General features: G+C 43.8%; 1 protein-coding gene across 7 annotated transcripts in view; it reads right to left on the minus strand.

Annotated features, from left to right (window-relative positions):
- Positions 1-19,195, minus strand: part of PALM2AKAP2 (PALM2 and AKAP2 fusion) — a 260,194-nt gene that overhangs the window by 206,146 nt on the left and 34,853 nt on the right. For 5 of the 7 annotated variants that reach the window (XM_039334431.1, XM_039334428.1, XM_039334434.1 and 2 more), the window contains exon 2: positions 3,595-3,675. The exons of 1 other annotated variant lie outside the window; for it this stretch is intronic. In XM_039334431.1, coding sequence (XP_039190365.1) covers positions 3,595-3,675 — 81 coding nt within the window. Of the gene's footprint in view, positions 1-3,594; positions 3,676-3,827; positions 4,037-19,195 lie in introns of those variants that run through there. One more of the 7 variants, XM_039334433.1, reaches the window with a different exon arrangement.

Consider the following 19,195-nt stretch of genomic DNA (forward strand, 5'->3'; position numbering starts at 1 on the left):
CTTACATTGCAGTGGAAAGCCCCACACCTAGAATACTGTATCCTGTTCTAGTCAATACAAAACATAATACAAAAGTGGACAATGAGGAACAGGAAACATACAGAGAAGAATGATAAAGATGGAAAGGGGGCTTGGAAGCCAAATCATACCAAGAATGGTTAAAGGAACTTAGTATGTTTGGTCTAAAGAGCTGTGGTGGTGCAGTGGTTAGAATGTAGTATTGCAACTAATTTTGCTGACTGCTAGCAGTTTGATTCTCACCAGCTCAAGGTTGACTCAGCCTTCCATCCTTTCAAGGTCAGTAAAATGAGGACCCAGATTATTGGGGGTAATATAATGACTTTGATAGCCATTTATCTGGGATAATAGGAGGAATCCTGTTCTGGGCAGGGGGTTGAATTAAAAGACCACTAAAGTCATTTCCAACCCTATTACTGTATGGAATATTGTTTGAGATTTATTTAAACATCAGCAAATATCAAAACTGTTTGCTGGCAAACTGAGCTAAAAGGCAAGCAGAAGCAGGGAGAAATAGACAAGAATTTTTCTAGAGTCATTAGGAGTTGAGCAGTACAAATGGAGTAAAATAAAGACTTTGTATTATCTATATAGCTATTTAGATCTACATTTCCAGAGTCCCTGGAAACAATATTGAACAATCCCAGAGGCCTTTAGTTAAAACAGCAAAATAGAGATGAAAATAAGACACCAGATGATGCCTCTTCTATTTTGCACTGTGAAAGAAATAGTTTGATGGATATAGATGATGTACCCACATATAAATGTTAGTTATTATATTCTTATCCACAGAGATTCAGAACTAGCTAAGGTATCTGACTCTGTTTTAATTTTAAAGGGAGAAAATAGCTAATATATAGGATTATAAACATATAGGTGCAAGTATTCCCACGGTGACTGCCAACTTTTAGAAAGCTGAATTTGAAGAAGAATTATTCCTTAAGGATGAGTAGCTCACTACCTGCTTTGATAAAACTTGTTTTCTAAACTTTTGCACTGATTCAGAAACAACTCTATACATTCTAATTTAGTAGATATGGCAGCGAATGGTGTATACTAATTTCCCCCCAATTTTTATGTGCTGTAATTCCTTGTATCGCATTGCCTTTGATCATTTGGATTAGACATTATAAGACTTTGAAGTCCAATACATCTGGAGGGTACCAATTAGGGAATTCTATACCTTTCTCAAGTCACTTTCAAGCATTTCAAGGATTCCTACTCATCAGAGACAGGATTATGGTGCATGAATTGAGTATGGGTGCAATCACTAACAGGCCAAGGACATCATGTTCCTGTGCAGTTTAATCACTAAACGGGACTGTGAAGTGTTTTGGTCTTAAAAACAGAAAGGGCTTTTGGAGTCCCTGTGTGGGTATGCACACAGTCTGCAACTCCCCTGAACTCCAGTGATCCTTTACTCATGATCATGCCGACAGCCACACCATCCTGGAGGTAGGTGCTTTAAATGGAGACAAGCATCTGTATGCTCAAATGCACTTAACCCCCCCCAAAAAACCCTTTGAATCTGTAGCAATGCATAGCCTTACACTGATCTGTGTTAGTTAAGAGTTAGTTTCCTGAAGTTTGTCCTGTCCTTGAATAAGAGTTTTCAAATGGCACCACCTGACTGACTTGGAAAACAAATAAAAGTGTTTTAATCTATTCTCTTTTGATTAACGTCTACATCAGCCTTCTCCAACTAGGCTGTGGGATTATGGAAATCAAATCCAACTTATCTGGAGGTTAACAATTAGGGAGGACTCTTCTTTAAACAAACATTCAACACTGCTATTCCTATTAAAGTGTGATCTGATCTTTTAAAAAGTCTAGCACAGGTGGCTGCAATCTCTGAACAAGAACCTAATTCTCCCTTGGTGACAAGAAGTTTTATTAATGAAACACATGGCCTGTTTCAACCTCTGCGATCCTACATAAGCCATATTACTCCAGCTGCTTGAAGAAATACCAATGCAAATGGCAGAAGCAGCAGCTGTGCTGGGAGGTCAGCACCACACCATTTTGTGCACTTCACAATCCCTCAGATAGAATGACAAGGGGGGGGGAGGGAGAAAAAAATTAGTTGCTGCCCCCAAGATACGAATACATGGGGCAAGACACCATTCAAAGAAGGTATATTTCCAAGGAAAAACTAGCAAAACGCCCAGGAATGCCAAATGTTATCTCAGCAGCTCTAGTCTGAAGTATAACAAGTGGCCGTCATTTCCAACAATTTCCCGCTACTTTACTTTGACATCCCTCTGACAGACACAAAGCTATAACACTCATTGCATAAAAATATACAGGGGAAAGTTGTCTGTGTTACATAGCCTCACACTGTGAGGGTAGGTTTATGCCCAATAACTTGATTGTAGAATACAAGGCATAAATGGTACAAGTGCTCCACTGTATGTAGGTATACATGCAATCTATCTAATCCATTAGTCATCTCCTCTGCTTCAACTGAAAAGCTCAGAAGTACTAGTGAGGGATTTTCCAAAAGTCTATCATGCAGGCACTAACCAGGCTAAAATATCAAGAATTTCAAGCTGTCAGATTAGGAACAATTTGTTTAGAGGAGAAAGCTTTGTAGAATAAAAGGTGATTAGAAACATCTAAATCTCTCTGAAATAGATTTAGTCTATCAGCCAGCTTTTTGAGAAGAATCTTTCTTTTAAGCTGCTATCTATTCCTTCCCACATAAGCTACTGGAGCCTAAACCTGGGGCATCCTGATTGAAAATCAGTTACACTACCATGGATCGTGATCTTATTCAAGATGCATCTGACTTTCAGCAGTATCTAAATCAGTAAATTACAAATATAAACCAGTTACATCTATAGATAAATAAATTGATTCATATTAGGGCTGCAAAATTCCAGATAATCTCTAGATGGAAGCAAAGAGATACAGAAAACTGTTGGTTGTCCAATGTTCTGTAGTAAAGATATGGTAGTCCTGGATTAATCTGTCTTACAGTATACCTATATACAATATTTTACAGTATATACAGTATCAATATACAATTCTTTGCATATATTTCACATTTTCAATGGAGAATCCCTTAATTTATAAGTACAGATTATATCTAATCCTCACTGTTATCGATGGCATATACCCCTTGAATAGTTCTGCAGTTTTATACACACCTGCACACATACACACACCCCATTACACAACCAAAGAGATCAAGTACTACATAATTAAGAACACAAAAGCAGCCTCCGTGGTTGCATAGCTGGGGAAAGAACCATTTAAGCAATGCAGTGAACACACCCAAATCCACATCCGTTCCAATTCAGGGATATATTGTGAATAGCCAAATTCTGGTGCCTGCTGTATATGCCCTCCCTCTTCCATCATCTATTCAGCTCCATCCTTTTCAGTAACATGGTATTTTAACAGAGAATCACACACAGAAGAGAGAGACCCGGTAAGGATTTGATTAGCTGGAGCAAACAGACTCCGGCAAAAACAGGCTGCTTCATGTCGGAACAGGTTCTTCCCAGCTACCCAAATGTGTGATTTGCATGTCTAAAAACATATAGCAATGTTCAATCCAGAATCAGCTCTTACCTTGAAATGCTGCAGCTGAAGAATCTGGTCTTCCAGCTGTTGTCTCTTCCCTTCTATTTCCGTCTGTCTTTTCCTTTTTTCCTTAGCAAAGACAAAAACCAGCAGAAGAGAAATTGTCTGTCACTAGAGAAGCAAAGGTTTTCAAATGTGTGTTTTTCATATGAGTGGATTTACAAGCCAAGCCCTTTGGTTACAGAAGCCACCTGATCCATCCGTGCCAGCTTGTCACCTACCTCACACAAACAGCATCTTCACAAAAATAGCATGTCAGCCAAGGACTAATGTCTTGCTCACTTAGGAGGAGAAAGATGGGTCTTCTCAAGTTCAGCCATGGGAATGGCAACGAAGAGCAGAGTCCCGGGGGAAGAGAGGGGGAGACAGAGCAGGCACAAAGCTTAACAACCGAGTTAAAGGCACAAATCCTAACACTTGTGCTTTGCATCTCCTACAAAATATAACATTGCATGCAGAGAAAAAAGGGCTAGTAACAGGGTAGAGATACATAAGAGGTAAAATCAGGATAAAGACAAGATTAACTTATGGGGCATTCTACTCCTAGATCAATTATCATCCCAGTTTGAATAATTTGGAAAGAATAAGGTTTGACTTTCCACAGAGCCAGTATCTTCAGCATTGCCTTTAAATTCACCTATTTTCTTCTTTTTCTTCTCTTTCAATCTACACCTAAATTCAACACAGCTTATTTTTCCTGCTATAATCCCATAGAGCTGTCTGAGCTCCCAGCCCATGTGCAAGACATATTTCAGTCTTTCTTAGATATTCTTACACTCCCTCTTAAAGTAGTGTTTTAGTCAAGAGTATCTGGAGGCAGCAGCAAGGTTGGTAACATCTGTTGTGTTTTATTACTCATTATGTTGAAGGCAAAATTGGGTGCCAAGCCAAGTATGGTATCAGAGCAGTGCCTATTGTGCTGATGGGTGAATATTAACAGAATAACAGAGCTGGAAGGGACCTTGGAGGTCTTCTAGTCCATCCCTCCTGCTTAGGCAGGAAACCCTATACCGTTTCAGACAAATGATTGTCCAGTCTCTTCTTAAAAACTTCCAGTGATGGAGCACTCACAACTTCCAGAGACAATTGTTTCACTGATTAATTGTTCTGTCAAAAAATTACTCCTTAATTCTAGGTTACTTCTCTCCTTGATTAGTTTATTAACTAATCAATATTAACTGATTAATATTAACAATTGCTGCTCCCTGGTCAACCCATCCTCCTGCTATTCCACTACAGGTAATTTTCAACGTATGACCACAACTGCGGCCAAAATGTATGTTGCTAAGTGAGAAATTTGTTAAGTGAGTTTTGCCCCATTTTATGACTTTTTTTGCCACATTTGCTATGTGAATCACTGCAGTTGTTAAATTAGTAACCCTGTTGTTAAGTAAATCTGATTTCCCCATTGACTTTACTTTCAGAAGGTCGCAAAAGGTGATCACATGACTCCAGGCCACTGCAACCATCATAAATATTGAGTCAGTTGTCAAGCATCCCAATGTGAATCAGGTGACCATGAGGATGCTACAATGGTCATAACTGTGAGAAATTGTCACAAGTCACTTTTTTCAGTGATATAACTTCGAATGGTCACTAAGCGAACTGTTCTAAGTTGAGGATTAGTTGCATTGCCTCCATGCAATAGCATCCGGTTTCTCAGAAATATGCAACCACAAAAAAAAAAAAAAAACGTGCTCAGTAAGTACACCTACAACCTATACCAGTTTAGTACAAGGCAGAAAATGTAAATTACGGGAATGCCAGTGCTCCCAACCCTACACACACACACACACACACACACACACAAGCATGGAGTGGTCTAGAAGTTGGCAGCTGTTGCCTACATAAAGAATAGAAGAGAGAAATCCTAAGTAAGTGCTGCCTGTGACTCAGTTCCCTTTGTGATTTTGATTTACATGAACTTTTTTTTAACATGTTCATTCAGTGTGGATTACAAGAGAAGGGGGTGAAGGAGGAAGAGAAAGAACAGCACAGAAAGGAAGTTGGGAGGTGATGGAGAGAGCCCTGGAGCCGGATCCATCCCCTTCCAGCCGCAGCAATGTGGCCGTTGGATATTTCTTCCAAATGGGTAATGACATGCAGAAGAGGGAGGACTGCCAAGCCAGAAGAATCAACCAATCATTTTGCTTATCATGCATAATCAGGACAGCATCATTGGCAGTAAGTCAGAACTTGCACACGGGAGATTGGAAAGGGATGGGCAATGGGGACAGCAGATTTCATGCTGACATAGTTTTCTGCTGACTGCCCCTGTTCTTGGTCTGCAAAGCATTATGACAGGTTAGCGGGACTGGATAAAAGGGACAATGTCCAGAATGGTTGTGCCAAATGATACACCACTATGATGAGCAGATGAACCACTTTCAATGTTAGTTTATCTTAACAGGAGAGAGGAAAGGGATTTTTATTTTTATTTTTGCCTTAAAACTGATAGGGGACGTATGAGGGACACAGGTACCAAAGGACTATCTTTCCAGGTACATCTATCTGACCCACCAGAGCAGGGAGGCAGGATAAGTCACAGGTCGCCTCTTCTTAAGAAGGTCCATTTAGTGAGACCAAGAAGAAGGGCCTTCTCTGTGGTGGCTCCCTCCCTGTGGAACATCATCACTGCAGAGATAAAATTGGTCTCCACCTTGATACTTTTTCAAAAACCGCTGAAGACATGGTTTTGCCATTGGGTCTGGAGAACCCAGAGTGATACACAGCCCATCAAGTGATTGTTGTCACCAGAGGGGTAGGATTTATATTGTTTTGAATTTCGGGTTTTATTTCTGTAAGCCGCCTGGAGTCACCACGAGTGAGTTGGGGGGGCATATACATTTTCTTGAGAAATAAATCACTATTGAATACTGATTGGCTGAAACATTTCTGCTTGCTTATTGGCCAGGGGTCTTCAAACTTGGCCCTTTTATGACTTGTGGACTTCAACTCCCAGAATTCCTCAGCCAGCATGCCTGGCTGAGGAATTCTGAGAGTTGAAGTGCACAAATCATAAAAGGGCCAAGTTTGAAGACCCCTGTTATTGACTGTCAATTCTGATCAGCTGTCAGTTCTTAGTAAATGCTGCAAATTCATCACACATGAATTGGCTGTAACATCCAGGTAACGAAATGGGTAACTAGTTAAAACAATTTAATTCCAAAACCAGAAAACGTGGGCAACTAAATAACCAGTGATTACGGAGATCCAAAGTAAACTCCCAAATCAAACACAAAGGTCACTTGGGCCTTGGGCAGGTCACTGTTGTTCAGCCCAACAAATTTAACAAAAAAGGAGTAAATTGCAGAAGAGATTGCATAATCTTATCACCATGTCCCCCCAAATATAGTAAGTTACAGTAGTAGAAACAGTTCATTCAGAAAATAGGACCTCCATAGTACTATCTATAAAAATTAGCAATGATCTTGGCAGCCATAGGGAAATCAAGTCTTTAATCAGATCACAAATCACAGCAAGCAAACTATATTCAAAATGCTAAAGCTTTGGAAGGGGGGGGGATCTATTTTCACCTATTTGCGATGGAATATAGGTTTGACTCAGAGAAGAAGGACTGCTGAACCACTAGAGAAAAGATATTTGAAATCTGGGAAAGTAGAAGACAGGAGAAAGAAACTCAAAACAATTCACTTTTGATTTTGTGAAAAATAAGTTGAAGTGGGCAGGCTCTGATTGGCTTTCAAGATTCTGCCACATTAAAGTATGTTTCAAGTCTACTAGGAATGCCTATTTTCTGACTATGACTACCTTAAAGGGCTCATAGTCATGGACAAGGTGTTCAGAGTATGAACTTCAATCTGATGAGATATATTCACTGACTGTGGACAAAACAAAACAAAAAATTGTATAAATGTATTCATGTTATATTGAATGGAATATGAACAAGTAATTATCAAGAGTTGTGCACGTTCTTAATTATGGTAAATAGCTCTGTTTTGAAGAAAATCTTTGTTTTGCAAAATACTATTACTTAGTTCTGCTATAGTTACCATCTTCCAATTTTTGTGTCTTGTGAACACATCTACAAAATGAGTTGGTCATAAAATTCATACAAAGACCCATTATTATGTGTGTCAAAAATGGAAAAAGACTACTCTGAAGGAATACTTTCCTTCTGACATTATTTCTTAAAGCGAAGTTTTTACCATTTCACCTTTTCATCACAGGCTTTCTCCCTGCAAGTAGTATTTTTGGTTTTCTCTTTGTTTTCCTTGTTGTTGTTTTGTATGGTTTTTTTTTTTTTGCTGTAATTGGGTATGTCTAGATTAACGAAGAGAAGGACGCGGGGGAGCATGATAGCAGTGTTTCAATATCTCAGGGGCTGCCACAAAGAAGAGGGAGTCAAGCTATTCTCCAAGGCACCTGAAGGCAGGACAAGAAGCAACGGATACAAACTAATCAAGGAGAGAAGCAATCTAGAACTAAGGAGAAACTTCCTGACAGTTAGAGCAATTAACCAGTGGAACAACCTGCCTCCAGAAGCGGTGAATGCTCCAACACTGGAAGTTTTTAAGAAGAGACTGGACAGCCATTTGTCCGAAATGGTATAGGGTTTCCTACCTGAGCAGGGGGTTGGACTAGATGACCTCCAAGGTCCCTTTCAACTTTATTATTATTATGGATCATCGCACAGTCAGCCAGATGTTCAGATGAATTTGGCATTTTGTCTACCTATCGAGTCCTTACCCAGGACTGGGATAGGCGGATGTGGATGTTTGATGGTATTACAGATATCGTCGCAGGATGGAAGCAGTTCCTAGTAAAGCCGCCTTTTGCAATTGACTAATAGATTATTATTATTATTATTATTATTATTATTATTATTATTATTATTATTATTATTATTATTTGTACTTCATATTTTAATTGCTGATTATAAACTCCTTTACCGATTTGTAATAATGGGAAGCGGTAAAAAGATATTAAATAGCTATCATGACATCCACAATAATGACAGCTTAATCTTCTTCCAGAATCCCAATCAATTCTTTGGCTCCCTAAGTGACTCTGAGCTGGCTGCGAGAAATTCCCTTCACTTGGTGGTGAAAGGAAAGGAACCATCTGTTCCTATTTGCCAGATTTCAGTTTTCTGCCATTATATTATATTATATTCCTTTCCTCATATGATAATTAGTAAGATTAAGCAATATCCTGTCACTAAAACTTCATTTATAATCAGGCTAGAGTGCTATTAGTTTCATGGATATGTGGAAAAAAGATCAACAATACAGTGTTGATTTGGGCATACAGTATCTTTTCCAAAATCCCAGTATGATGGTGAGGATTACTGTGTTATGCTCATATTCCAATGGACACAAATAAGCCCATAGTGACTGCTGGTGTATTTTTATTGGATAGCAGATAGCATTATATAGCTATAAAACTATTTCATTTATAGCATTCTGTATTCATAGAAAGAGTGCACAAGGAGAAAAACACTAAAGAGTATTGTAATGTTTGTTTAAAAGGGGCGTTGTCTTACCTGAACGCCTTTTCTCAGCAGGATGATGTAGAGTCCAAATGGATGGGTTCTATGACGGCCTTCCTGCCTGGCAGACTGGGTAAAAACTTCGGCCACACCCCTTCCTTTGGGCGTGACCCCAGTTTTGACTTAGGCGAGAAACTTTGTTGGAATTAACATTGCAGCTCTTTATTATATCTTTATTATATCCCTGCCTAGACCTATCCTCTGGGTGGGCTTGGACTCTACATCATCCTGCTGAGAAAAGGCGTTCAGGTAAGACAACGCCCCTTCTCCAGCAGGATGACTGTAGAGTCCAAATGGATGGGACATACCAAAGCCCTCATGTCCCCCTGGGAGGGAATGTCTAGGCTACCGAACTCTGAGCAGATACGACCTGTTGAAGAACTCTTCTGCCAAAAGCCGCGTCTGCTGCTGCTAGGGAGTCTAAACGGTAATGTCGAATGAAAACCGAAGGTGAGGACCAGGTTGCGGCCCTGCAAATCTCTTCCACCGGAGCTTGCGTTAGCCACGCCGCAGATGTGGCTGCGCTCCGAGTTGAGTGGGCAGTCACCTGAGTGGGTGCTGGCAAATCCTGTGAGACGTAGGCCTGCGCTATGCAGGCTCTGATCCACCTGCCTATGGTGGAAGAAGATACCTTCTTTCCCATAGTTGATGGTTGAAAGGACACAAATAATGCTTCAGTCTTTCGGAAAGCCGAGGTGCGTTTCACGTAGAAACACAGTGCTCTCCGTACGTCTAGCTTGTGCCATCTGTGTTCTAGCCTATGTTTGGGTCTTGGACAGAAATCAGGAAGCGTAAGTTCCTGAGATCTGTGAAAGATGCTATTTACCTTCGGGATGAAGGTCGGGTCTGGTCTAAGAACGACCCTGTCTTTGAAAAAGGTACACAGATCCTTCCTTACTGACAGTGCTGCTAGTTCTGAGATTCTCCTTGCTGAAGTAATTGCCACAAGGAAAGCTACCTTCAGTGATAGGTGATGGAGTGAGCATGTTTCAAGAGGTTCGAAGGGTGCTGATGTCAAGGCTAGAAGGACCTTAGGCAGGTTCCAGGACGGGTACCTGTGTATGACTGGGGGCTTTGTGTTAGATGCCCCTTTTAAAAAGGCATTAATCGCTGGATGTTGTGCTAGGGAAGTTAAGTTGTCGCAGGAGAGTACAGTTGAGAGGGCCGATATCTGTCTGCGGATAGTATTGACTGACAGGCCCTTATTAAGACCCTCCAATAGGTAATCTAGGATATTGGGTATAGATACTGCGGTCGGGTCTAGGTGAAGCGAAGCGCACCACCTACAAAATCCCTTCCATGTAGCGTCGTAAATCCTATTAGTGGACGCTCTTCGTGATGCCTGTATGATCGATATCACCCCTGCAGAATAAGATTGTTTAGTTAAGCTTTGCCGCTCAAATGCCAAGCGGCTAGATGTAGCCACTGGGGGTCTGGGTGTACGAGCTTGCCCTGACTGAGTTTTACCCTGTCCGGGGGAATCCTCCACGGAGGTGATATCGAAAGGTCCACGAGGTCGGCAAACCACGGGCGCCGTGGCCAGTGAGGGGCAATGCAGACCATTTCTGCGCCCTCCACGATCATCTTGCGTATGGTTGCCGGTATTAGTGGCAGCGGTGGGAAGGCGTACAGGAGTTGCGCCGGCCACCGGCACCTGAGAGCATCCGTTCCCTCCGATCCCGGGGACGGGAATCTGGAGAAGAACCTGGGGAGTTGTGTATTCTTGTGGTTGGCAAATAGATCTAGGTGCGGTTGTCCGAACCTCCGGGAGATCTCCTCGAAGAGAGCCGGGTCCAGACGCCATTCCGACTGGTCCACCTTGGCTCTGCTCAGGGAGTCTGCCTGGGTGTTTGTCTCCCCTGAGATGTGTTCCGCTCTGATGGAACTCACATTGGCTTCTGCCCACCGAGCCAGAGCCAATGCTTCTTTCATTAGTTCCACTGATCTCGTTCCTCCCTCCTTGTTTACATGTGCCTTGGCTGCTACGTTGTCTGTTAGTACGAGGACGTGCCTCCTCGTTACTAGGTGTGAGAAATGGCGGAGGGCCAGGTGTATGGCCCGGAGCTCTAGCCAGTTGATGCTGTGTGACAGGTCCTTCTGTCCCCACTGGCCCTGTGCTATCTGTGTTCCCAGGTGGGCTCCCCATCCGAACAGGCTCGCGTCTGTCGTGAGTGTGACCCTGTTCGGTTCCCTGAATATGCTCCCCTTGAGTGTCGTGGGGGATAGCCACCATTTTAGTGATTTCATCACCTGTGCTGGTACCAGCACACTCCTGTTGGAGGTGCTGAGGTTCCTCCTCTGGTAGGGTAGGAGGAACCACTGCAACTCCCTCGAGTGTAGCCTTGCCCATGGGATGATGCCCATGCAAGATATCATCTTCCCCAGGAGCTTCGAGAGTTGTAGCAAGGGCACTCTCCTGATCCTTTGAATTTGGTGGATTAGCTTGGATATGCTGATCAGTCGCTCCTGGGAAAGGAATACCCTGCACTGTGACGTGTCTATCACCGCGCCCAGGTGTTGCAGTCTCCTTGAGGGAATGAGGTGGCTCTTGTTTAGATTGACCGAGAATCCGTGCCCCTGTAGGGTTCGGATTGTGGTCTTGAGATCTGCCCTTGCTTGTTCCCGAGATCTGGACTGGATCAAGATGTCGTCCAGATAAAACTGGACGCGAACCGGGATCAACCTGAGATGGGCCGCTAGTACAGCTAAGATCTTTGTGAATACCCTTGGTGCTGACGACAGTCCGAAGGGTAATGCCCTGTATTGGTAATGTCGCCCCGCGTAGGTAAATCTGAGGAATTTCCGGTAGCTGGGGTGGATGGGGATGTGTAGGTACGCCTCTGTGAGATCTATTGAGGATAGTAGATCGTCTTCCCTGACGCTGGCTAGTATGGACTTTAGGGAGTGCATCTTGAACCTCCTGTACTTTATGAAATAGTTCAGGCCCTTCAGGTCCAAGATTGCTCTCCACCCTCCTGATGTCTTTGGGATAACGAAGAGGATAGAATAAAATCCTCTTCCTTCCTCTTCCTTTGGTACCTTCTCTATGGCTTGAATTGACAGGAGGTGAGCTATGGCCGAAGTTATCAGCCTTGTCTTGTGTACTCTTCTGGAGATGGGACATCTGATGAACCGGTTTGGAGGGGGAGAACAGAAGTCTAAGGTCAGGCCATGCCTGATCGTTTCCAGGACCCAGGCGTCGGTGGTGGTCTGTTCCCAGACCTCGGTGAAATTTCCTAACCGACCCCCGATGGGTGTATCCTGTTTGGCGTCACTTGGTACGCTTAAAGGATCTGCCTCCCGCTCCTCTATATGGGCGTCTGGACTGGAACTGGCCCCTGGCTCCCGGGCTTTGGCGATCCTGGGTTCGATCCTGTCTCGGGTAGAAGGATCGTGAGCCTCTGGGCCAGTCCCAGGATTGCCCTGATCGAAAGGGCTGCCTCCATTCCCAGGGGCTTCCTGGGCGGGAGCCCTGCCTCCGGAAGTCCTGACTGCCTCTCCTGTCTAACTTCTTTGATGGATGTACTAGGATTTTTTTCTTGTCTCTGCCTTCGCTGACATGTGGATCCAGAATGGAACCAAATAGGGCCTCTCCACTGTATTTGGACATCGAGAGACGCCATTTGGACCTCAGGTCTGTCTTCCAGTTTTTGAGCCACAGTAGCCTACGCGAGGCCACTGTGGCCGCAATGGATCTTGCCGCATACTTTGTTGCGTACAGTGAAGCGTCAGACATGAACTGAGAGGCCGCGAGGAGTTTGGCCAATGTCTGGTGTACTCTGACCTGGTCTGGAGGCACCGTGCCCTGCAGTTCCCTCAGCCACATGATGCAGGCCCTCGCGAAGAATGATGATGAGGTGGCTGCTCTGGCCGCCCAGGCTGCAGCCATGTGGGAACGCCGGAAGGAGTGTTCAAATTTCTTCTCCTCAGGTTTCAAGACCTCCGCCATGTCTCCTGGAATCGCGGAGGTAGAGAATAATGAGATCAAGGGGTTATCTACAGTGGGAACCTCTAACATGTTAGAGAAGGAGGGAGATAGGTTGAAAAGCTTCCTCTCCGCGCTGTTAGGTGCCGGCGGGCTTGCAAGTGAGGACCATTGTTCCTCCAGCGTGGTCATGAAGACCTCCGCACATGGAATGTACTTGTCCTGTGGGACCTTTTTGGCAAATAGAGGGTTGGCCTCCTTGCTTGTCGATGGCCTCTCATCCTGTACTGATGTTAGGCTGACTGTGGAAACTGCCTTTATCAGGAGTGATTTTAGGAGCGCTGGGTTAAAGAGGCCAGAGCTCGTCTCCTGCTCAGGTGCAGTTTCCTCGTCCTCCGATAGGGGCATGTCTGACATGTCAAGATCTACTGAGTCACCCTCTCCTAGTTGAGAGGAAGATTCAGAGATGTTGGTAGGGGGTGGCCTAGCTTGTCCCTTACGGGGTGTGTGAAAGGCCACTTGCCCTTTGGAAGCCATGAATTGGGAGAATGCATCCTGCATGAATGCCTGAAATTGTGCCGACCATATGTTCTCCTGCGCTTTGTCGCTGGGGTGAGGCGCTGGAGTGTGGTCGGGTGAGGGAGAAGAAGCTGGTGAGTAGGGATTGGAGGAATCTAACTGTTCAGTTTCCCCAGGAGGAGACCAAGTCTTGAGCACTTCCTCGGCAGTAGGTTCTGTGCTGGGTGCCGCCACTGGGACAGGGGAAACCAAATTTGTCCCATTGGCATTGGTTCTCTGTGCCCTGCTAATTTGTCTTTCTAAAGCCAAATGTCTCCTCAAAGCCTCTCGTTCAGCCGTTTTAGACTGTCCCTTCTGAGTAAGGTGCTTTGTTTTAGCTTTCTTCTTCCCCCCCACCTCTGATTCAGAGGATCTGCGTTTTCGCTGCTGCTGTGGGGGGGACAAATGAGGGACCTGTGTGACTGAATACGAGACATTGTCTGCCATTGTGCCAGACACCCCGAGTAGGAAATGCCTGGGATGGGGGAATGAGGTACGCAGATCAGAGGCAGATGCTTGGGACTGTGCCCTCCTCTGCCTATACAACAATGGCCGGACAGACAGGATTCTTTGGACAGAAGATCCTGCCAGGCAGTGACTAAAGGCCACTATAGGAACAGTTAGGGAAAAATATTCCTCCTCACCTCCTCACCTAGTCCAGACAAGGTGCAGTTTATATCTCTCTCTCTCTCCCCCAGTCTGTGGCTGTGGCAACAGACCACGATAGGAAACGGTTCTTTTTGCTTTCCCTCTTCCTTCCTCTGTCTCAATTTCCTTGGGTAACCTCAGATCCTTGCAAGGGAAAAAAACCTTTTGTTTGTCGGAAAATGGAGTCCGGGTGATGGCCCCGCCCCCAAGGGGAAACGGCGGGAAGATCAATTTCCAAAATGGCAAATAGGGAAGAAGCCACGCCTCCCAATGGAAGCCCGGGAATCCACGAGGTTCAAAAACAATGGCGGATCCTGATTTTTGCAATCAGGAAGACTCCTCTAGTCATGAGGGGGCTGCGCCTTTCCTCTGGATAGAAGGAAATTCAGCGCCGGCTTTGCTCTTGCCGCGTTGTCTATCGCGCCGCTCAGCTGATCGCAGCCAAGCGGCGACCTGGTTTGCCGCTTCCCGCGCGGCTCAGCTGTTTCGCGCCGAGCGGCGCTCAGCTCCCTCGGCCAGGCTGCTCAGCTGTTGGGAGGGCCCGGAGGGCTACGCGCAACCCGGTGAGATCCCCCACGCCAAACAGCTGCTCGGCGGGCCGGAAGAAAAGGGCGAGCGATCCGGCCCGTTCCGAGCCTCCCCAGCTAGCCCCACTCACGAGTCCGCCGATCCTGGCTGCCTCTCTCAGTTCTAATCGTTGCCAGGAAGTTTCTCTTGCAAAGGGAAGAAGAGGGGATTCCTTTTTTTTTGTTTTGTTTTCTTTGAGTTTAAATTCGTTTGGTTCTGAGAGCTGCCTCTCGCACTTGTACCAGGCTTCGAGGCTGAGTCAAAACTGGGGTCACGCCCAAAGGAAGGGGTGTGGCCGAAGTTTTTACCCAGTCTGCCAGGCAGGAAGGCCGTCATAGAACCCATCCATTTGGACTCTACAGTCATCCTCCTGGAGAACAGTGGTTCTCAACCTTCCTAATGCCGCGACCCTTTAATACAGTTCCTCATGTTGTGGTGACCCCCAACTATAAAATTATTTTTGTTGCTACTTCATAACTGTAATTTTGCTACTGTTATGAATTGTAATGTAAATATCTGATATGCAGGATGTATTTTCATTGTTACAAATTAAACATAATTAAATTCTATTCTATTCTATTCTGTTCTACTCTACTCTACTCTACTCTACTCTACTCTACTCTACTCTATTCCATATTGTCTATTCTATTCTCTCTTCCATATTGTCTATTCTATTCTACTCTACTCTGCTCTGCTCTGGTCTATATTCTATTCTATTCTATTCTATTCTATTCTATTCTATTCTATTCTATTCTATTCTATTCTATTCTATTCTATTCCATTCCTTTCCATTCCATTCCGGTCTGGTCTATATTCTATTCTATTCTATTCTATTCTATTCTATTCTATTCTATTCTATTCTATTCTATTCTATTCTATTCTATTCTATTCTATTCTATTCTATTCTACTCTACTCTACTCTACTCTATTCTACTTTACTCTATTCTGGTCTGGTCTATATTATATTCTATTCTACTCTACTCTGCTGTACTCTATACTCTATACTCTATTCTATATTCTATTCTATTCTACTCTGCTGTACTCTATTCTACTCTGGTCTCCTATTCTATTCTATTCTATTCTATTCTATTCTATTCTATTCTATTCTATTCTATTCTATTCTATTCTATTCTATTCTACTCTACTCTACTCTACTCTATTCTGGTCTGGTCTATATTCTACTCTACTCTACTCTACTCTACTCTACTCTACTCTACTCTACTCTACTCTACTCTTTTCCATATTGTCTATTCTATTCTCTCTTCCATATTGTCTATTCTATTCTGTTCTGTTCTGTTCTGCTCTGCTCTGGTCTATATTCTATTCTATTCTATAATTAGACAATTTAGGATCGTCTTCTTCCTGGTTATTCGAAAAAGATTCAGTTATAGAAATGACAACCTTCCGATCATTCTCTACATCTCCCAGCTTTGCATTTGGAGTGAAATGAATCCCAAATTGCCCTTAGTATATTTTATTATTTTATTTCAAAACGGTCAGAGAGGAGGGTAATTTCTTTAAGAACCGCCCACTGTGGCGCTCAAGGAGCTCATGTCTCTCAGCCCCGCCCCTTTTGAGGAGGAGAGTTCGGGTGGGGGGGAAGCAGAGGGAAAGCGTTCCCTTCTCACGGAGGAAATTGGCCTCAGTGGCTTGCTATACGTGAAGCCTTAAGCAGCGTGAGAGTTGGAAGAGCGAGGGGTTCTCCTTTCCATCCCTGCTGCGGCACTTGCAGCTTTGTGGATTGGTACTTTCACGCTTATGGGATTCGAAATGTCACAATGGCTCAGAGCGTTCAGAGTGTTACATTGTCTCTCACGCTGCCCATCACTTGCCACATTTGCTTGGGGGACCACATGGAGTGAAACGTGTTCGGTGCTGAAGCCCCACTCCCTTGCAAAATGCGCGTGGATGCAGGAAAATGCCCCCTCAGTGGGGGAGAGGAGGAGAAGCGCTTTTAATTTCACGCGTTCTTCTTTTTCTCCCCTCCTCCACCCATTTCTTGCGTGGCTTTAAATGGGTGATTATTTCTGAATTCTAGCTTTGTCCCTAGCTTTGGAAATGGCTCGCCAAAAACTTTATAAGTGATGTGTCAAGCCCCTGGGCTTGACATGAACCGGTGGGGGACAGGGAGGAAGCAGCCAGCGGCCAGCTGATGTCCATATGCCGCCCCAGAGTGCCGCCCAACTTCCGAGGACCAGCTGGGAGTTGGCGAGGCCGCCATGCACCGCGGCCACCTCCCTCCATTGACACGAACGCCAAGGAAGTCCCTACCGCTGGCTGGGTGTCAGAGGCATGCCAGCTGGACGCTGGAGGGACTGCCTCTTGCTTCAGCCACCCCTCGCAGCAATTGTGGAGCAAGACGCCGTTCGGTGCGGTGGCAGGCAGGCAGCAATGGCTCAGGCCGACCACCGGCTGGGCCACCAGCTGGCCCAGCCAAAGGGAGGTAAGCCACCCGCCGGGCCCCACGCGCACCAGCTACCCTCCCAGCGCCCACTGCTGCCCCACTAGCCTCACCATGGCCACTGCCTATTCGGTGCAGCGGCAGGCAGGCCCAGGCACTCCTGGGTGGCCCTCCCACCCCTGGCCCTCTTTTACTTACATTTAGTAGTTGTTCAACAGGGAGGGGTGGAAACTTCCAGAAAGCTCGCCTTAGCTGCAGACAACTTGCAGCAACGTTTGCCAACTGGGACTTTTAGCGGGCTCAGCAGGGCAGAGACAGCCTGGACAATTCCTATTGGCTTTTGAAAGCCAATAGAATTAGATTCTATTCAAGAAAGTCTATTCTATTGGCGTTTGAAAGCCAATAGAATCTATTGGCTTTCGAACGCCAATATAATAGACTCTCTTGAATAGAATCTATTCTATTGGCTTTCAAAAGCCAATAGAATAAGAGGGAGTAACACAGCTCATGAAAAAGGGGAAAAAAACAAAACAAAACAAAAATGCCGGACTGCATTTCATAAGGATTCTATGAGGAAAAACTCCAGGACTTTGGCGACCCCTGTGAAATGGTCATTCGACCCCAAAAGGGATCGTGACCCATAGGTTGAGAACCACTGGTTTAAAAGTATTCTTCAGGCTGGTGCTTGCATGAAAGTAAAAAAAGAGAGATAAGGCTTATTTAGGAAATAATATGCTGATTGAAAAGACTGAGTTAATACAGTTTACAGTACTTAAAACCAAGAGTGCTCTCTTCCATTATGAAGACATAGCAACACAATAAAGTACCTGACTCACAGAAATCAAAAGTGAGAACAGAAAAAGAGAACTGAATTGGGAGAATAAGGAAGAGATGAGAATCCTGAGGGTATCAATCTAACCAATAGGAAACAGGTCACATAAAAAACTGCAAAAAAATTTTAGCTACAGAAAAGTGTTTATAAGTACAGATTCTCTTTGCCAATTGTGTCTACACCTACTGCCTGCAGTGGTCAATTTATAGGTAGAGAAATTAATGCACAAAAAGTTGATTTCCATTTTATTTTTCTCTTCCAGATGCAGCATTGTAATATTATCAAAACAACAATTCATAATTCAAAAGCTGTGCTTTTGTGATATCAATCATTTTGTTCATCATAATACTGCACATAATACCTTAAACCAGAACAGGGCAAAAGACAGATATTATCTGCTGTATTCTAAAATTAGCAACAATTAAAAATAATTCCCTCCTTAAAAATATTGCTGAAAAAGAAAGTGGATTTGGGAGGTTGGCTCTGATGCTGATTCCCAATTACAGAACCCCACAGAGTTCCTCTTCTTTAATTTGCAATGCACGTTTACCTTATTAATGGGCCCCATTAAAAATCTCTTATAAAAAGAACAAAACAAACTAGATGCCACAAACCTGAAGAGTATTCACCCTCATTTTCCACCTATATGACATCTTGTGGCACCTATAGTTTCTTAAGAGCAACAAAAAATAATTTTATTTAGCCATATATTATAGGGTTTCTTTTAGATTTTTGTTTATATAGCTTTTTAAAATATGTTTTTTTTAACTTTGTGCCATTTTATACTTTTAATTTCTAAAATTATTGTTCATATTTTACCCTTCTTATGCTGGTCTATGACTGTAATTTTTGATTGATTGAGCAACAAAGATAAAACATCCTATTAATAGAATTGATAACACTATATGGTATTTTACTAGAGCAATATTTTGATTAAGGATGCCAGTATCAAGAAAAGCCTCTTTGTTATAATAAGAATTAGCTTTCAAGGGTAACATCTACAGATGGTGGATTGGCAACAAAGAAGATGCTTATTCAACTTCTAATCCAGGTATAATCATCTCTCCCATTCTGAAACTGGCCTAGAAATCAATAGGCAATCACTTGGCTTTATACATCTAACTCTAAAAGAGGTTTAGTTGTATA

This window comes from Crotalus tigris, unplaced genomic scaffold (assembly GCF_016545835.1).
Source record: "Crotalus tigris isolate CLP2741 ecotype Arizona unplaced genomic scaffold, ASM1654583v1 scf7180000017630.2799268, whole genome shotgun sequence".
NCBI lineage: Eukaryota > Metazoa > Chordata > Lepidosauria > Squamata > Viperidae > Crotalus > Crotalus tigris.